At 61.2% G+C, this 19161-nt stretch overlaps 1 protein-coding gene across 1 annotated transcript; it reads left to right on the forward strand.

Annotated features, from left to right (window-relative positions):
• Nucleotides 1-725: 725 nt before the first annotated feature.
• On the forward strand, nucleotides 726-18620 carry SLC22A8 (solute carrier family 22 member 8). Its single transcript, XM_059710318.1, has 11 exons — nucleotides 726-849; nucleotides 1536-1894; nucleotides 11880-11983; nucleotides 12552-12706; nucleotides 13184-13352; nucleotides 15081-15204; nucleotides 15413-15531; nucleotides 16489-16703; nucleotides 17785-17893; nucleotides 18053-18256; nucleotides 18350-18620. Exons 2-11 carry the CDS (start codon nucleotides 1559-1561, stop codon nucleotides 18447-18449), a joined length of 1635 nt encoding a protein of 544 aa, XP_059566301.1. The 5' UTR covers nucleotides 726-849; nucleotides 1536-1558; the 3' UTR covers nucleotides 18450-18620.
• The last annotated feature ends 541 nt before the right edge of the window (nucleotides 18621-19161 follow it).

Below are 19161 nucleotides of genomic sequence, written 5' to 3' on the forward strand. Positions count from 1 at the left end.
CCGCAGTCTCCCACAGGCAAGGCCGGAGGAACGCACGCGGGAACCCTCCCCGCTTGGCTCGGGGTGACACTGGGTGTTCTGTTTTGTGTAGCGTGTTTGTGTTTCCCGTATTTTATGCATGAAACGCATTATTATAGAATTAAAATAATACTCAGAGGGGGAAACGGAGGAGTAGAGACTGCGATTTGTCCCCAGAGGGAAGCAGTGGGCGACGAGGAGCCCGTCCGTGCAGAGGGCTGGAGGGGGAGGCTGAGCTGGTGGGTCTGAGGCTCAGACAGGGGAACCCTGGCTGCCCCAGGGGGCGGGGATGGCAGCTCCGAGCCCTTGGGGACGGCGCCGGCGACAGTTTCTCCTGGGCGTGGCGACCATTCCCTGGTGGCCAAGTGTCCAGGCGCCTTGTCTAGAGGCCCCGGGCAAGGAATGGGCCCGAGAATGCTGTCTGCCCGGGACAGGGGCGCGCTCTCTGGCTGTTCTCAGCTCTGAGCCCCAGGGCGTCAGCTCAGAGATGGCCTGGGGCCCCCAGGTAGGCTGCCGGCCGGCCAGCGTCCCGCAGGCTCAGCCACACGGCCAGCCGGCCTTTGCTGAGGCAGCCCTTTGAGGAAGCGGGGCCTGCCGGGCCCACAACACTCTCCCTGCTGGGTGGCCGATAATCCCCCAAAGAAAGTCAAACATTAGCCCGGGAAACAGCTTATGCCTTATATAAGCCCCCCCCCGGGCGGCACAAACACAGCTTGTGGGAGCCGAGCGGCCCAACCGGAGCGGCCGCGGGACCGGGACAGAGCGAGGGCCTCAGCCCAGCGACCACCAGCCCCACCAGTGCCACCGAGGGAGCCAGGGCCCGGCCACCAGGTGAGGAGGGAGGGAGCCCCCGCCCCTGGGCCCTGCCCCCAGGATCCCGGGAAACCGCCAAGGCTCGGCCCTCCGCACTGCGCCCGCCGCGTCTCTTCTGCCCTCCGGACCGGCCTGGCCCTTCCGCCACCTCCGTCCATGGGCCCAGTCCCAGGGGGCAGGCAGGAGCCAGGGGACGCTGGGCCTGGGGACGCCCTCCCAGCAGGCAGGCCGAGGCAGCCCTGCGTGTCTGCTCGGAGCAGCCAGGGACCTCCCCCACCCTCGCCCACTGTCCACCCCACCCCACCCCCCCGCTGCCCCACTGCCCTTTGGCCCCAGCTGCCCAACCCGCTCTGCCCCGTGCACGCAGCACGTGTGACCAGTCTGGGCGAGTCACACATACCTGCGCCCCCAGATCCACACACAACCACATGCCCGAGCGCACACAGCTCCAGCCTGCATACACACACCCCCGGAGACCCCTGTGGGCACGCACCTGTGACCCCACATGTGTACGTGCGATTGGCACGTCCTCACGCAGCCACTCATACGCCTGTGGGTGCACACAGCTGAGCCCCACATCCCATGCATTGACACAGACGCTGCACACACACACACACACACACCGGGGCACACCCACCCCCAGGCCCCCGCCTCACCCGCGTGCACGTCCCTCTCCCGGCCCCCGCCCGCCCCCCTCCCCGCAGCGCTGGCTGGTCCTCTCGGCGCCATGACCTTCTCCAAGCTCGTGGACAGTGTGAACAGCACGGGCCCCTTCCAGTTCCTCCTGGTGGTGCTGCTGGGCCTCCCGATCCTGGGCATGGCCAACCACAACCTGCTGCAGATCTTCACGGCCGCCACGCCCGCCCACCACTGCCGCCCGCCCCCCAACGCCTCCGCGGGGCCCTGGCTGCTCCCCGTGGGCCCCGGCGGGAAGCCGGAGCCGTGCCTCCGGTTCGTGTCCCCACCCAACGCCAGCCTGCCCAACGGCACCCGGGGGGCCACCGAGCCGTGCCTGGACGGCTGGGCCTACAACAGCAGCACCGGGGACTCCATTGTGACTGAGGTACGTCCGCCCCGCCCCGAGGCAGCCCTCTGCGCGGCTTAGGGCAGGACCCCGCGGCCGGGCGCAGCTCTTACCAACCAGAAGCTGGTCTCCCCACTCTCAGTGCCGGTTTCTTCGGCCAGCAGCCCGCCCTGGGGATGCGAAACGCCCCGTCCTTGTTCCCACGGGCCCACGGCAGAGTGGGGTCACAGCAACTGCAGAAAGCACCCCCCGGCCCCCCAGAAACGTGCTTCCAAGGACTGTGGGCTGCGACCTTAGCCGAGGGCCTGCACGGGGGCTGGCTGCGGGGAGGAGGGGGCGCTGGAGGCAGGAGGGAGGGAACGTAGGGAATTCTGTCTTGTTTGTGCAAAGGCCCTGCGGTGGGAGGTGAGGGGGCAGGGAGTGGGCAGCGTGGAGGGTGGAAACGTCCTGGAAAACGTCTCCTTTACGCCCGAGGCACGCCTGGGTCCCCCCCTTCATGTCTGCCTTCACCGGCCAGTGGTCCTTTGGCCTGCCACCCGGTGCCTGGGAGTGAGAGCTACATCAGACCCTCATGGGCTGGCAGGCCGGGCGGGGACTGGCGTTGACGGAGGATCTGCAAACCGCCAGGCAGACACTGTCTCCCAGTTTCATCCGCACTGACACTCACTGAGGGTGATCTGATCTCCTTTGCAGATCAAACAAACTAGGCTCCGAGGCGGGAGGTGCAGGTGCAGGGCCCACAGCCGGTCGGCCTCAGGAGCCGGAATGAAAAGCCAAGGCCCCTTAGAGGCACAGGAACAAGTGTCCCAGCAGTTCAGAGCGGGGGGGTGAAGGGGGGGAGCCCAGAATGTCGGGGGGCTTCCTGGAGGAGGTGGCATCTAAGCAGCGAGCCGAGGCCACTGTTTCCTTCTCCTTCCAGGGCAGGGTCCTGCTTTTGCCTCATTAGAAGGACTGTGTTTCAGTCTTTCCCGGGGCCAGGCCTGAGCCGGGCGCGCTCCGCGTGGGGGCTCCTGGGATCTCAGGAGACGCATCTCCGCGAGGGAAGGACTATGAGTCTCTCCGGCTCACCACCGCGGAAACTCGGGCTCAGCCTCGGCCCATGACATCCCCAGGGTTCCACCGGGTTGGGACCTGGCGGAGGCGGGATCGGAATCCAGGACGCCCTGTGTGTTTTCGTGTGTGCCGTGACTATGTGGTGCTGCATAAAGCCTTTGCTACGCGCCAGGCCTGGCCTCAGTGTTCTGTAGATATTAACACGCTCCACCCTCCTGCCAGGGCCAGCAGGAAGTTCGTATCACAAGGCCACTTCTCAGATGGGGAAACTGAGGCACAGAGGGGTTAAGGAGCTTGTGCGAGGTCACGCCCCCTGACCCCAGAGGCTCTGCTCCTGACGTATCGGTTGCATCCCCCAGATTATATCTCCTCCCGGGCATGTGCGCTTTTGCACCCCAGCACCGAGCACGGGGCCTGAAGTGCGCCCCGTCTCCCACAGAGGTTTACTGAGGGCCTCGTGGGTGTGTGAGGTTGGCACGGTCAGGAGCCCACCTCCGCTGAGGAGCCAGGGAGCCCTCCAGGATTTCTGCCAGAGGACGGGGTGTGCAAGCTGGCCGGGCAGGGCTGGGCAGCGGCTTTGCTGCATCCCAGCAGCTGGAGCGGCGCCTGGTGCGGGGAGGGCTGTGAAATGAAGGCCTGGGGCGTGGATGGACAGGAGCTTTATGAACCCTGAGTGCCCTGGGGCCCAGAGGAGGGGCCGCCACCAGCCCGGAGGGGGCCCGGAGGCCTCTCTGAGTCGGCAGCCAGCGTGGGTGCGAGTGTGAAGGAGGGCGGGAGGGGCGGCAGGCTGAAGCGGAGAGAGGAACATGGGTGGACGCACAGGCACAGCCCTGGGAGCGTAAGGAAGCCCCGCGGTCAGGACCAGGACAGCCGGGAAGGAGGGAGGTGGGAGGAGCGGGCAGCGGGGGTGGAGGCCGCTGCTCTTGGGTCTGCCTCTCCCTCAGGGACTCCTGCAGGCGGAGAAGGTGTCTTATCATCACAGGGCTGGGCGCACAGTAAGTGCTCCGCTAAACTGAATGGGGGCCGTGCCCCCTCAGAGCCCAGCGGGAGGGGTGCTGGGAAGTGGCGACCCCCACGACCCACCAAGGGCTCCAGAGAGCCTGGCGAGAGCGGAGGCTGCAGATCGGGCTCTGTTCACACCCCGCCGGCGGGTTCTCACAATCTGATCCCGGGAAACGCGGGGTTCACGGGCCTCGGGGTCCTGCACCGGGCGCAGGGGAGCGGAGGCGGGGGCTGGTCCCAGCTGGACGGTGTGGAGTGTGAGCCAGGCCAAGCGGCAGAGTTCACATCCTGACTCGGCCTTTTTCTAGGGCTGTCACACCCCAGAACCTCAGTTTCCTGCCCCGTGACATGGATCAGAGGGCCGGGGTGCGTGTGGACGGTCCCGCGAGGACAGCAAGAGCACAGGGCCGGCACCCCCAGAGCACTGGGCGATGGCCCCCTTTGCTATCGCTGTTATCATTGTTACTGTTGCTGCTGATAGAGATGGCCTAGAACTGTCCCCAGAAGGGGAGGGGGCCCCCCATAAAGGAGAATTCAGCTGCCGCAGCTCTTCCCAGCCTCGCCCTGCGGCCCCATCTAGCCCCCTCGCCTGGAAACAGCGCAGGCCTGAGCGCCGGTCCCAGCTCCAACCCTCCCCTCTCCACTGGGACAGTGAGGGCCAGGGGGCCAGGGGGCCAGGGGGCCGGGGGAGGGCTGTGCTACGGGTCTGAGTGAGCACAGAGCCCTGGGTCCCTCCCCACCCCCACCCCGGGTCCCTGAGCTTCCCTGGCAGAGGTGACCGACCGCGCATTCCTTTCTCTGGGTTCAGCAGAGACGGGGTTGAGGTTGGAATTCTTCAGAAGGAGCTAAGACGTTAAGAGGAAACAAAACTTTCTTTTCAGTGGAGAGTGCGGGGAGCAGGGATTGTGAGTGGAGGCCAGGCCCCCTCGGAGCCCGAGCCCAGCGGGCGGGAGACACCGGGCCTTGCTGGCTGCAGAGGCGGCTCACCCCCAGGTGCAGGGAGCCTGGCCAAGAGCAGAGGGTGCGGGTCTTTGTGCCCCATCGCGCGTCCATTCACGCCCTTGCCAGCCCACTTCCCGTCTCAGCAGGGCTCCCTGTGGGCTCCGGTTCCCTGGAGGGGAGCCGTGGCCCACAGCCCCCACCCCCGGACCTCTGCCCTGTGGGTGCTTAGCTGGGTCTGGCGCCCTGAACCCACCCCCGTGGACCTTGTGTGAGCAGCTAGCACAGAACGCCTCTCCTGGCGTCAGGGAGGATGCTGGCTGTCGGAGAAGAAACGAGGAGTGACCGTGAGCATCTGGCTGTGCTTCTCAGCCACTTGTCCATTTCACACATATTGCTGGCCACCCGCCCGTGCCAGGCGCCCAGGACAGATGTTCCTGGCACTCAGAAGGGATGGCCTTGGCATGAGTTTAGGAGGACTGGCAGCGGTGCTAGAGGAAGGGAATGGTGACAACGGCAAAGGGAAGATGGTAGTGGGCGCTTTCACAGTCAACCTGATTAGGACCACAGCCCATGCGCCAAGTCAAAGGGAACATAAACCACACCATCAACACCTGGAGATAACTGAGCCTTCAGCTCTAGGGTGTCTTTAAAATACATACATTTATATATATTATACACTAGAGGCCCAGTGCATGAAATTCATGCAAGAGTAGGCCTTCCTCTCCCCCTCCACCCCCCCCCCCCGGCTGCCAGCACCAGCTTCCCTCTGGCACCTGGGACCCGGGCTTCCCTCACAGAGGGAGGCCCCGCCACAGCCCACCAGTCAGTGGCCTGGGCCCCCTCTGCAGGGTGATCATGGGGCGATGGGCGGGCCCTGACCAATCGCATCGCACCCGCTTTGGCTGGCCTGGCGCCAGTGGGTGTCATAGCATCGTCCCAGGTGGTCGTCCAGATGGTCGTCCGGAAGGCAGTCCAGTCGGTCGTTCTGCTGTTCGGCCGTCCAGTCTAATCAGCACATTATGCTTTTATGATTATAGATTGATTTTTAGAGAGAGAGGAAGGGAGAGGGAGAGAGGAGCATCAATGTGAGAGCGAAACATTGATCGGCTGCCTCCTGCACGCCCCCTACCGGGGATCAAGCCCACAACCTCAAGCATGTGCCCTTCCGGGAATCAAATCGAACCCGTGACCATTCGGTGCAGGACAACGCCCAACCAATTGAGCCGCACCAGCCGGGGCCAGCTTTAGGTTTTGTTACCAGGGCCTTCTGAAGAGTTTAACACAGCTAACCACACAGAAAGCACGCCCAAACTCTCTCTAAATGCCTACCCTTCCCTACCCCCAACCTTCAAGGGCGCCTGTAAACGTCTCTCCGGTTCTCGCTGTATCGGTTCCTTCACGGCCATGCTCTTCTATTCCCAGCCCCTCCCCGTCACCACCCACCAGGCCAGCAGGTGCGTCAGGCACTCAGGAGTCGGTCAGTAGATGCGTTTCCCGGGGCCCCTGTGACAAAGCGCCACAAACCGGGGGACGTATAGCAGCGGGCATATATTGTCTCACAGTCCGGAGGCCAGAAGCCAGAGGTCACGGTGTGGGCATGCTCGGCCCCAGGCTCCAGGGACAAACCCTTCCTCGTCTCTCCCAGTTTCTGTGGCTGTTTGTAATCCTTGGCGTTCTTGGCTTACGGGCCCGTCACCCCAGCCTCTGCCCCCACTGCCACATGGTGTCCTGCCTGTGTGTCTCTCTCTCCTCTTCTCACAAGAACACCAGTCAGATTAGATCGAGGCTCCATCCCGACCCCGGTATGACCTCGTCTTAAGTAACTGCATCGGCAACAACCCTATTTTCAGATACGTCGCATTCTGAGGTGCTGGGAGTGGGGACTTCGACCTGCCTTTTGGGGGGACACAATCCGACCCGTCCCACTTGCACATCCAGACCTGATCCCCACGGGGTGGTGCTGATCTGCAGGGCGGCCATGGCCCCATGGTTCTCGTCGGCTCTGAGGGGCTGTGTTGGCCGTGAAATCTTCTCTAAAGGCAACTCAGGGTGCCAGGGAGGCCAAGACCCTTTTAATGTTTAACCACGAAGTACATATTGCATGTTTTTCCATTTTTTGTTTGTTTGTTTCTCTCCCAAGAATGTTACCTTGATGAGGCGAGGTGTTCAGGCTGTTTGGTTCCCTGTGTCACTCCTATTGCCAGAACAGCACCCAGCGCCCAGTAGTCACTCAGTAAATACTCGTGGAATGGAATGACCATCCCCCAGAGAGAACAGGGGGGTGAGCTCCCAGGCCTCATTCACCATTCCCAGTAGACCATTTCCCGGAGACATTTTCCAGTCTGGTTGCGAAACGATTCCGGTCCGTCTTGCTAACCTGTGGGGGTGGATTTGATATTCGCAGCCCGGACACTCCCTGTCCTGGCACACCCTCATTCAGGTGGTGCAAGGCAGCCCTCCACCTGGCATTCGGAGGGTGGGCCCTCTGACCTCTCGTGGAGACAGCAGCCCGCCTCTAAATCGCTAAGGCTGTCCATCCCCCTGTTCTCTCTGGGGGATGGTCATTCCATTCCGCGAGTATTTACAGAGTGACTACTGGGCACTGGGTGCTGTTCTGGCAATAGGAGTGACACAGGGAACCAAACAGCCTGAACACCTCGCCTCATCAAGGTAACATTCTTGGGAGAGAAACAAACAAACAAAAAATGGAAAAACATGCAATATGTCTGATGGTATAAGTGCTATAGGGAAAATAAAGTGGGGTGGAGGGGTGTCCACTGAGGGGGGTTAGTTACCATCTTAAACATGGCGGTGCAGGACGTGCTCAGTGAGCAGGCCAGTGGCTCCCTGGGGGAAGAACATTCCAGGCCCAGAGAATACCATGTGCCAAGGCTCTGGGTGCCTGGTTAAGGGACAGCGAGGGACCAGTGCACCCAGAGCAGAGAACATGGGAGGTGGTAGGAGTGAGAGCAGAGAGGCGATGAGGGTAGCGATGGGAATGGACTCCGCAGGGCCTAGCAGGACTGTGGCATGTTTGAATGTGACTCAAAGTCCAACCAGGGCTTTCCAATTTCGTGGAAGAGACTGGCTTGCAACAGGTACTCTAAAGCCTCCATCACCACCAGTGCCACGGCCGAAACCAAGACTCCGCAGGTCTGGTCTCTGACCGTGGAGCAGGCGACAGCCTTAAACTAACCCAAGCGTGTCTGACACTGACCCTCTCGCGATCCAAACACATTGATCTCTTAAAGCACTAAACAGCATAGAGGTTGGGGGTGGGGGGTGGGGGAAGATCAAATTTCCATTTGCAAATTTCCATCATGTGTGGTATATCAGGAGAGGCTAGGTGGCTATCCTATATAATAAAGAGCTAATATGCAAATGGTGTCATACCATCACACAGGGGCCAGGGGACCTGAGGCCGCACCCCCCCCTGCCCTGCGGGGCTTGATGGGGGTGGGGCCAGCCGGGTCTGGGTCTCGTGCAATTTCGAGGCACACAAGTGTGGGCAGGGACTGGACTCTGGGTCCCACAGCACGCCCCAGACTCTGACAGGAGGGAGATTTTCATATACATTTTACTAATTTTCTTTCCTCTCTAACACTTATAGAGAAAGGGCAAATAGCAATATTAAAATATTTCCTCTAATTAATTCCCTTTTAATGTGCACGAATTTTGTGCACCAGGCCACTAGTAGCTAAATAATCACTCAACAGCTTCAAAGATATAGAAGTGTTTCTCTTTCTCATGCAATAGTTCTCGGATGAGCATTTCAGGCCAGTGGGCGACTCTGCTCCATGAGGTCATTCCAGGACCCAGCGTGACAGCAGCTCTACCATCTTCAACACACAGCTTCCCGAGTCACTCTGTCGTCACCATCGCCACCAACAGGAAGGGAGAAAACCTGCTTTGCACAGCACGCCACAAAGTACCGAAGTCTCTCTAGACGCTCCTGTGTGCTTTTCCCACACCCCCTGGCTCCCTCCTGTACCCTGGTCTCTCCCCACCCCATGCGCACAGCACGCAGGCTCTCTCTCCCGCGGGAGCAGAGCGCCCAGTGGGTTTGCTGGCCCAGGGGGCCACTCTGAGGCCGGGGAGGACCTGCAGGCTTGTCCCCATGGCCCCCTCTTTTCTGACTTCCAGCAGAGGAAGGGGTGGTGCTTCCCCGGCTCTGTTTCACTTCCGGAACATTCTTGCAAGGCATTTCTAGTGAATCAGACTCTCCACTTCATTACACAAGTAATGGACAAAGGGTGCGTGTTGGGGATTAGCGGGAGATTAGGCCAAGCCGGTCGGCAGGGGCCAGGGCGTGAGGCTTTATAAATCTGTGTTCACAGAGCTTTCTCTTCACCCAAGGGACAAGAGGAAGTCTGTGAGTGCTTGAGGCGAGACAGGAACCTGCTGTGAGAGGCATTTTATTTTTTTAATTATGTTTTTTCTTTATTGATTGAGGTATTACATGTGTGTCCTTATCGCCCCATTGCCCCCCACACACCCCCACTCATGCCCTCACCCCCTGGTGTCTGTGTCCATTGGTTAGGCCTATATGCATGCATACAAGTCCTTTGGTTAATCTCTCCCCCTTACCCTCACCCTCCCCTACCTTCCCTCTGAGGTTTGACGGTCTGATCGATGCTTCTCTGTCTCTGGATCTGTTTTTGTTCATCAGTTTATGTTGTTCATTATCTTCCACAAATGAGTGAGATCGTGTGATATTTATCTTTCTCTGACTGGCTTATTTCACTTAGCATAATGCTCTCCAGTTCCATCCATGCTGTTGCAAATGGTAAGAGTTCCTTCTTTTTTACAGCAGTATAGTATTCCATTGTGTAGATGTACCACGGTTTTCTAATCCATTCATCTGCTGATGGGCACTTAGGCTGTTTCCAAATCTTAGCTATGGTGAATTGTGCTGCTATGAACATAGGGGTGCATATACCCTTTCTGATTGGTGTTTCTGGTTTCTTGGGATATATTCCTAGAAGTGGGGTCACTGGGTCAAATGGGAGTTCCAATTTTAGTTTTTGAGGAAGCTCCATACTGTTCTCCACAGTGGCTGTACCAGTCTGCATTCCCACCAGCAGTGCACGAGTGTTCCTTTTTCTCCACATCCTCTCCAGCACTTGTCGTTTGTTGATTTGTTGATAATAGCCAGTCTGACAGGTGTGAGATGGTACTGCATTGTCATTTTGATTTGCATCTCTCGGATGATTAGTGACTTTGAACATGTTTTCATATGTCTCTTGGCCTTCCTTATGTCTTCTTTCAAAAAGTATCTATTTAGGTCCATTGCCCATTTTTTGATCAGGTTGTTGATCTTCCTTTTGTTAAGTTGCATGAGTTCCCTGTAAATGTTGGAGATTAAACCTTTATCGGAGATAACATTGGCAAATATGTTCTCCCATGCAGTGGGCTTTCTTGTTGTTTTGTTGATGGTTTCTTTTGCTGGTGAGAGGCGTTGTAGCGGGATCACTGGGGAAAGGATGGCGAGGAGGGGTTGAGATCCGAGGCTGGGAGACGGGCCAGGAAGAGTGGACGTTGCCGTGTTCCGCTCTGGGCCTCAGTTTTCTCATCTGCAAATTGGGGTGACAGTGCACCATCAGAAGGTCGTCGTGCGGACAGAAGGAGTGAGGGCCTGGAAAGCACCTGGTGCGTGGCAAACCCTCCATGCATATCGGCTCTTGCTCTATCCAGCGGTTCTCAATCTGTGGGTCGCGACCCTTTTGGCAGCCGAACGACCTTTTCACAGGGGTCGCCTAAGACCATCCTGCGTATCAGATATTTACATTACAATTCATAACAGCAGCAACATGACAGTTATGAAGTAGCAACGAAAATAATTTTATGGTTGGGTCACAACATGAGGAACTGTATTTAAAGGGTCAGAAAGTTGAGAACCACTGATCCAGAAGGTTGAGAACCACTGCTCTAATACAAGGGCAAGACGGCGAGACCTGCACTCTGACAGCCGTCATGGACATAGAAGAATCCAGATTCAAGAAACACTAAACAGTTAGAAGCCGGAGGGCTGAGTGTTTGTGGAGAGGGTGAGGGAGGAGATAAAGGGGTCGCCAGCGCTGAGACAGAGGCCTCCGGGCAGGGGTGACAAGCGGACGGACAGACGCTGAGATGCCCGCGAGACAGACGGCCATCACGGGGGTTGGGGGTCAAGGCGGCAGCTGAACCTCCTGGTCTCGAGGCCAGAAGAAAGGTGGCTTCGGAGTCTTCGCCATGAGATCGTCACTGAAGCCATAGGAGCCGGTGGCATTTCCTGGGCAAGGTGGCTAAAGGGAGAGGGGCGTGGGGAAACGTAGGGATGGAGGGAGAGGAGCCCACAGAGGCAGTGCGGTGGAGAGAGGGGTCGGCAGGGCCAAGGGCTACACTGACAAGTCAGGTGGTTCCCTTGATTTGGTGGGAAAGACGGTGGGTGGCTTGGGGGAGCACAGCTTCGCAGAGGGGGTGCCTCGGCTGGGAGAGGCAGCGCCCAGGTCAGAGCGGCAGAGGCAGGAGGGGGATGAAGCGGGAGGTGGGGCGGGAGAGCAAGTCCCTGGCCAAGGGAAGGGGGTATGGGGGGAGCCTCGGGGGAAAGAGGTTGTAAGACGGAGAGATTTGGGCAAATGCTGATGAGGAGGGCTCAGGGCAGAGTGAGAGTGAGGATGTGGATGGAGCGAGGCGCATCCACAGAGGGATGTCCCCACGGAGGAGAGGGGGTGAGTGCACACAAAGGGGCTGGCCTTGGGGAGCCACAGGGTGCAGGCAAGCCCAGAGGGGCAGGGGATAGACCAGGTGTGACAGCCGAGCAGCCTTTGTAAGTCGTATGAGGGGCCACACATGCTAGAGGGTTGTTGTCCTTAGAAAACCCCAGGCCCCGGGCCGAAGAGCCACAGGCAGACCTGGGAGCCTGGAGGGGGCCAGGGTGCCTGGGGGGCAGGGACCTGGCTCAGGCCAGGCAGGAGGTGGGGGGCCGCCGGGGAGCGAGCGCCCGGGCCGAGCGGGGCTGAGCAGGCTGCTCCTCTCCCTTGTGCAGTGGGACTTGGTGTGCGACTCGAACAAACTGAAGGAGATGGCCCAGTCTGTGTTCATGGCGGGCACGCTGGTCGGGGGCATCGTGCTGGGAGGCCTGTCTGACAGGTGAGACCCCGGGGCCTCCCACGGGGCAGCACAGCCCCTGGTGACGACCCTGCCCCCCCCCCGCTCCAGCCATGGACCCCCAAAGAGGCAAAGAGCTGGGTGAGGCGGGGGGTGGGAGTGGTCCTGGCTGTGCAGCCTGGGGCGAGTCCCAGTCCTTCTCTGGGCCACAGTCTTCTCTCTGACCCAAAGCCCTAGCGAGCTGAGTCTTCCAGCCTCCACAGATCCAGCGGGGGGGGGGGGGGGGGGGGACCGCCAGGGCTGTGGACCCAGGGCAGCGGTGGAGGTGGGGGAATGGAGGTGGGGGGATGGGCTGCTTGGAGATGGCTGACCCTTTGGCCCTGCTCAGGCAGCTAAGCTGGAGGTGGAGATCACTCATTAACTAAAACCTCTCCTTGCAAACGCGGTCATAAAGAAGCAATTACAAGCCAGGCCCTGTCTGGGGAGGGAGTGACATGCCTGGCCTGGCACCCTGGGGGGCGGGAGGCCAGCCTTGGCTCCAGGCTGGCCCGCCCCCCCCCCACCCCCCGCCTTGGCTGCCTCACGCGGCCCCCTCTCCTCTGAGCTGCAGGTTTGGCCGGAAGCCCATCCTATCGGGCAGCTACCTGCTGCTGGCAGCCAGCGGCTCGGGCGCAGCCTTCAGCCCCTCCTTCGCCGTCTACATGGTCCTGCGCTTCCTGTGTGGCTTCAGCATGGCCGGGGTCACCCTGAGCACCGTGATCCTGAGTGAGCCACAGGGAAGGGGGCGGGGGGGCACCGGCCTGGCGCTGAGCAGGGGTTGGGTCTGGGTCTGGCTCGACCACGGGCCCCCTGTGGCCTTGGCAGAGGCCCTCGGGGGCCCCCTCTGAACAGGACGACACTATGCAGCGGCTGCCAATACTGAGCCCTTTCCCTGGGCCCGGCTCTCCGCCAGGCACCCGATCTCATCAGTCTACACACACACATACGTAGGTGATACCATTCTCCCCATTATACAGATGAGGACATTGAGGCAAAACCAGGGAAGTCGCTTGCTACTGGAGAGGCAGTCAAGAGCATGGGCTTGGGAGTCAGACAGGCCTCAGCTGGAGCCCCACCTTCTTGAGCCTCAGTTGCAACATCTGTAAAATGGGGTCAGAGAACCCTTCGGGTCAGAGACGGGGGCAGGAGCTGGTGCCCAGAGCCCAGAAGGACCCTAACCTGGTCCTGGGGCCCCTCCTGCAGATGTCGAGTGGATGTCCACGCAGCTGCGGGCCGTCATGACGGTCGGGATCGGCTACTTCTACACCGCTGGCCAGTTCATCCTGCCGGGCCTGGCCTACGCCATCCCCCAGTGGCGCTGGCTGCAGCTGACCGTGTCCGCGCCCTTCTTCGCCTTCTTCCTGCTGTCCTGGTAGGTGGTCCTCTCCCCTCCACGCCCTCCTTCGGCCCACCTGAGCCGAACGGGGGAAGCCCTGCCCGACCAGGCCGGCCGGCCCCGTCTGTCCCTGTCCCAGCGGGAAGGGCACTGCGGGAGGAGGACATCCCTGCACACGGGCACGGCGCCGGGGGGAGCATGTCTGTGTCTGCAGCAGAGAAGAGTCGGTTGAGATGGACAGGATGGGGCCAGGCTGCGGAGGACACAGAAAGCCGGGAGGCCTCAGCAGTGCAGGGCAGAACACCTCCTCTGCAGGGGTCTGCGGTGCTGAGAGGTCTGGAAGCTTCCTTTGTGAAATAATAGCACAGAAAGACAGACTCCCAGTGGGTGGGGACAAGAGACAGGAGGGAGGTCACTGCACGTGCGAGACCCTGTTCGGGGCTTCGACCTGTATTGTCTCCGATCCTCACAGCATCTCCGTGTGGAGGGGGCATTATTGTTCCCATTTCACAGATGAGGAAGCTGAGGCTCTGAGGAGTGAAGCAATCCCCCTAAGGTTACACAAAAAGATACAGAGCTGGGACGGGACTCCCATTTGCAAATGAGAAATAGAAGCTTCTAGAGGGGTGGGCAATCTTGGGGTGAGAGGGGTGGGGAGAGGGTTCAGGGTGGAGCCAGGAAATGTCCTCAGCCTGGGATGGGAGCAGAGGAGCCAAGAGCTGAAATAACGGCGGGATCACCAGGGGGCGGTCGAGAGCCTGCGCCCCTTTGTTGTGACGCTTGGGACAAGCCCCGCCCCCTCTGAGCCTCAAGGTTCTTCTAAACAAAACGAAGGCGCTGCCCCCAGGAAGGTCACTGACGGAGAGGGAGAGGGGGTGGGGGCCAGGCCCTGCCTGGTGCCGGGGGGGGGGGGGGGGGGGTGCGGGGGGGGGGGGCGCTGACAATGTTGGGGAGAGCAGGCTGAGAAAACTGTCAGGGCAGACACAGACCCACAGGCGGGAGGGGGTAGCAACAGGCCCGGGAGCCACCTCTCTCAGCTGAGGCCAGGGGACCAGGGCCACTCCCCCAGGCCTCGCGGGGCCAGGCCTGGTGCCTGCAGGGCTACCGCGGCGTGACTTCAACTCAGACCAGACTTTCCCAAACATCACCCCTTTCTCCCCACACCCAGTGACCCTCGGGACTGCTCAGGGCGCGCCAACCCCAAAGCACAGCCCAGAGGTGAGGGCACCCCCTTGCCCATCCCAGGACCCTGCTGTGCTCGCATCCCCACCTCCCCACACACACCCCAGCAGAGCGGGTTCATTGCGGGGAGAATCCAGGTCCTCCAGCCCGTTCCCTAGGCCACACCCCAACCTTAGCTCCCTTTCCAAGCTGCCCTCACCCAGGACCGGGAATGCAGCCCGAGGAAGGCGGGGAGGTGGACATGCAGACCCGCCAGCTGAGCGGCTGCAAGCACGCCGTCCCCTCCCCAGGCCCGCTGCCCGGCCTAGCGCCCCAGGCTCCCGGCTGAGGAGGACACCCCAGGGGAGCCAGCAGCCGGTGGGGGCGGAGGAAGGCTCCCTGGAAGGGGCAGGGAGAGCGGGGCTGGGGGTGGGGGGGAGGGGGGTGGCTGCAGGCAGCCCCGGCGCAGAGCTTGGCCAGGGGTACATGCCATGGAACGTGCGGGAAGGCAGCTCAGGTTCCTGGCCTCCTACCCCTCGGCCCCAGCTGCCCAGCCTCTCAAGGGGCTTCGGGCTGAGCCCCGGGGTCTTGTTCCGGCTGCAGGTGGGTCCCAGAGTCCATCCGCTGGATGGTGCTTTCTGGAAAGTATCCCAAGGCCCTGAGGATCCTCCAGTGGGTGGCGGCCTTCAACGGCAGGAAGGAGGCGGGAGAGAAACTCAGCCTGGAGGTAGGGGCGGGGGGAGGGGGCGGGCGGGGGGGGAGGGGGGGTGGCCTATAGTCTGAGCAGGACACTGGGCTCTGCTCTGGGGCTGTGCCCTCCTCCTGCTCTGTGTCCCCTGCTCACAAGCTCCTCTCCAGGCACCCGGCCTGCACCTTCCCCTCTCCCTCCTGCCAGCGGCTCACCATGCACCCCCCACCCTCCCCCGCTGCCCCAGGAGCTCAAGCTCGACCTGCAGAAGGAGATCTCCTTGGCCAAGGCCCACCACTACAGCGTGGCCGACCTGTTCCGGACTCCCGTGCTGCGCCGCGTGACCTTCTGCCTCTCCCTGGCCTGGTAACCGCCCTCCCCGCCCACCCCGGCCCCTCTGCCACCACAGGGTGAGCAGCAAGGCCTCGGGTGGGCAAAGCCAAGGGCACCTGCCCCAGGAGCCCCTCCCCTGGGCCGCCCCGGCCCAGCCCCCACCCCAGAAACTGCTGTGCCCCTGCCCCGTGCTGTCTGGCCATCGGCGTCTGCTTTCCTCTGGGGTCACCCCCGCCCTCAGGGCAAACACTCCAACCCTTCAGCGGCTCTCACATCCCTACCCACAGTCCCCCCCCACCCCATGCTGTGCCTCCCGGTCATACCCCACCCCCGCAACACACACACACACACACACACACACACACACACTGGTCTGGTCTGTCCTCTGAGACCCCACAGAGTAAGGCTGGCCCTGGGGATTTGGACTTGAGGACAGACACTGGGTTTCTCCCGGGTCTCCTGACGGGCACTCCACGGCCCCTTCCAAGCCCTCCCTATGCCCTGGGTCTCGGGCCTCCTCCATCCCCACCATCACCAAATAGGGCTCCACGGGTCCAGGAGCCCCTCAGAAGCCACCCCCACTTCTGGGAAGGGAAGGGGCGGCATCTGACCATACACACAGCTCAGCTCTCGCCTCCGCTGCTCCGGAGGTTAAACTATTTCCATCCCCTGCCTCCTGTGGTCCCCGCGAGTCCTCCAGCCCTGAACTTCCCTGGGGCCAGCTATGTGGCATCTGTGCCACCCCATCCTAGACCGTGCCCGTGTTAGGCATAACCAGTCGATGCCAGCACTGGCCCACTGACCGCAGACACAGCCTCAGAGACCTCAGAACGGCATTGGAACAGCCCCTCCCGTGTGGCAGCCCCTACCCATCGGCTGCGGAGGGGAACGAAAATGAGACTATTCGTCGTCCTGGTGATGCAGGGGCCAGTGTGGGGCGAGGCGCAGCCTGTGGGCCATCGGTGCTGACCGGTGCCTCCCTGCCCTCAGGTTTTCCACCGGGTTCGCCTACTACAGTTTGGCGATGGGTGTGGAAGATTTTGGAGTCAACCTCTACCTCCTCCAGGTCATCTTTGGGGGGGTGGACATCCCAGCCAAGTTCATCACCATCCTCTCCATGAGCTACCTGGGCCGGCACACCACGGAGGTCATCGCCCTGCTCCTGGCAGGGGCGTCCATCCTGGCCCTCATCTTCGTGCCCTCGGGTGAGAAGCTGGCGGCTCCCGGAGCCCCTGGAAGAGGCTGGCCCATCAGGCCCGTGTGTCCGCGGGCGCCGCAGGCTGCCTCGGGCTGGGATGGGAGGGGGGAGGGGGCAGGGGCTCCAGTTCTGCTGCTTCTGGCTCTAAGTCACTGTGTTACCTTGAGTCGGTCCCTGTGCTCGCTGGGGCTCAGGTCTCGCACCTACTAGTAGAAAATAACTCAGTTGGGCTAGGCCAGTAGTCGGCAAACCGCGGCTCGCGAGCCACATGCAGCTCTTTGGCCCCTTGAGTGTGGCTCTTCCACAAAATACCGCGTGTGGGCGCGCACGTACGGTGCGATTGAAACCTCGTGGCCCGTGTGCAGAAGTCGGTTTTCGGAAAGTAGATGGATGAAACGAGTATACAAGACGAGTGTGGGTGGGAGAGTTGGAAGGGGTCGACCTCGGCGAACGTACCTCAATCAGATGGAGGACGTTTTTAGCAAAGGCCGGCTTAGGAGCACCCTAATTAAGTTAATAACAATGTACCTACCTATACAGTTTAAGCTTAAAAAATTTGGCTCTCAAGAGAAATTTCAATCGTTGATATTTGGCTGACTAATGAGTTTGCCAACCACTGGGCTAGGAGATGTCAGTCCTTCCCAGATCTGCCTCCGGCCAGCGTACAGGATTTTTCGAGGGTTGGGCATCGCTGGAGAAAACATGCTGGGATGGAGACACAACAGGCCAGGGCTCATGGAAGACCCCACAACCCCCCCTCACCATGACCTTGGAAAAGTTGCTTTCATTTTGTATGGGTGTTTGTGTCGATGTACCTCTATCCTTCCAATGGAACTTGAGATATTTTAGGACAAGAACATGTGCAACAAAATGTAAATGAGAATAGGGCATCGGAGCTGGGGAAAGACAGGAATACAGCAGGACACACACCCACCAAGTCCTGGGAACAGCAGCGTGGCTGTTACTCAGCTTTCCGTTTGGAACTGAGCTTCCTGGCAGCCAAGGCAAAAGGGAGGCGAGTTCTGCGGAGGAAGGAGAGCACGCAGGAGCTCCTGAGCCCAAGGCCGCCCGTGTTCTCCCCTCCGCAGACCTGCAGGCCCTGAGGACAGTGCTGGCTGTGTTCGGGAAGGGGTGCCTGTCCAGCTCCTTCAGCTGCCTCTTCCTCTACACCAGCGAGCTGTACCCCACGGTCATCCGGTAGGTGCCGGGCCGGAGGCTGGCGGTGCAGCCACAGGATCGGGGCCCGGTGGGATGGTGGCTCCTCCCGCCCCCTGCCCAGGGCCCTGGAGCTGTCCCTTCGCTGTCCTCTCAGAACCCCACACACAGGCTGCCCATCCCTGCTCTGAACTCCCCCAGGCAAACAGGCATGGGCGTGAGCAACGTGCTGACCCGCGTGGGGAGCATGACGGCCCCGCTGGTGAGAATCACGGGGGAGCTGCATCCCTTCGTCCCCAATCTCATTTTCGGAGCCACCGCCCTCCTGGGAGGCGGTGCTTCCCTCTTCCTGCCGGAGACCCTCCATCAGCCCCTGCCGGAGACCATCGAGGACGTGGAGAAACGGTCAGTCCCCACCCTGGCCTCGGGGGTTCCTCCCGGGGTTCCTCCCGGGGAAGCCGGTCCGGCCCAGGGCTTCCCCTGAGCTCTCTCCCATAGGTCTCCACCGGCAAAGGAGCCCAAGCCGGAGCCGGAAGCCGAAAAAGACTCCCAGAGGATCCCCCTGCAGGCTTGCGGACCGAACCTGGGCCCCAGCTGAGGGCAACAGAACCCCCTTTCCCCGCCTCCAGAGACTCGTCCCAGCTAGGTCCCTGCCTTCCTCGGGGCTCCACAGGCATCTTGGGGGCCTGGGCGGGTCCCTGCTCTTAGAACAAGTCCCCTGAGAGCTTAGGGACAGTACCGCCACCACCTCATCTCCCAGCCCAGCCCCGACCCCCAGCCTCCCCGCCCGCCTTGCCTCGCCCTCCCTGCAGCCCAGGCCCTGCCATTCTTCTGCCTACCCCTCCCCACGGCCACTCTCCCCACCGTGCCAGCGCCCTTCCCCTGAAGGCCCTGGGCCCCCTGGCTCCATCCCAACAAGGACGGCCTCCCTCCCCTTCCCGCCCGCCCGCCACCCTGCCTTGAAGCGGGAGTTCCAATAAACGCCAATGGAAACTGCTGCTCAGGAAGGGGAAGGAGACGGGGGCGGCCACGTACGGACGCCTGAGCTGCCCATCCATCGTCTGTACTTGCATGTACGTGGAAGCACGGGCACACGGGTACACGTGAGCTGGGCTGACGTGCACACGTGCGGACACGTGTCAGTACGCCGAGGCATGCACACTCCAAGCCTTACATATCAGTCTGCTCGAGCTACTGTAACAACTCGCCACAGACTGGGTCCCTTAAGCCACAGGCATTTCTCCCGAGAGGCTCTGGAGGCTGGGAAGTCCCAGGATCGAGGAGCCGGCAGACGCGGTTCCTTCCCGGTC

The sequence above is a fragment of the Myotis daubentonii genome, chromosome 9, assembly GCF_963259705.1.
Source record: "Myotis daubentonii chromosome 9, mMyoDau2.1, whole genome shotgun sequence".
NCBI classification, from domain to species: Eukaryota; Metazoa; Chordata; class Mammalia; order Chiroptera; family Vespertilionidae; genus Myotis; species Myotis daubentonii.

Coding starts and splice junctions, on each gene's coding strand:
- SLC22A8 (XM_059710318.1), top strand. CDS start 1,559: ATGACCTTCTCCAAGCTCGTGGACAGTGTGAACAGCACGGGCCCCTTC. Junction 1,895..11,879: donor GGGACTCCATTGTGACTGAG/GTACGTCCGCCC, acceptor TCCCTTGTGCAG/TGGGACTTGGTGTGCGACTC. Junction 11,984..12,551: donor CTGGGAGGCCTGTCTGACAG/GTGAGACCCCGG, acceptor TCTGAGCTGCAG/GTTTGGCCGGAAGCCCATCC.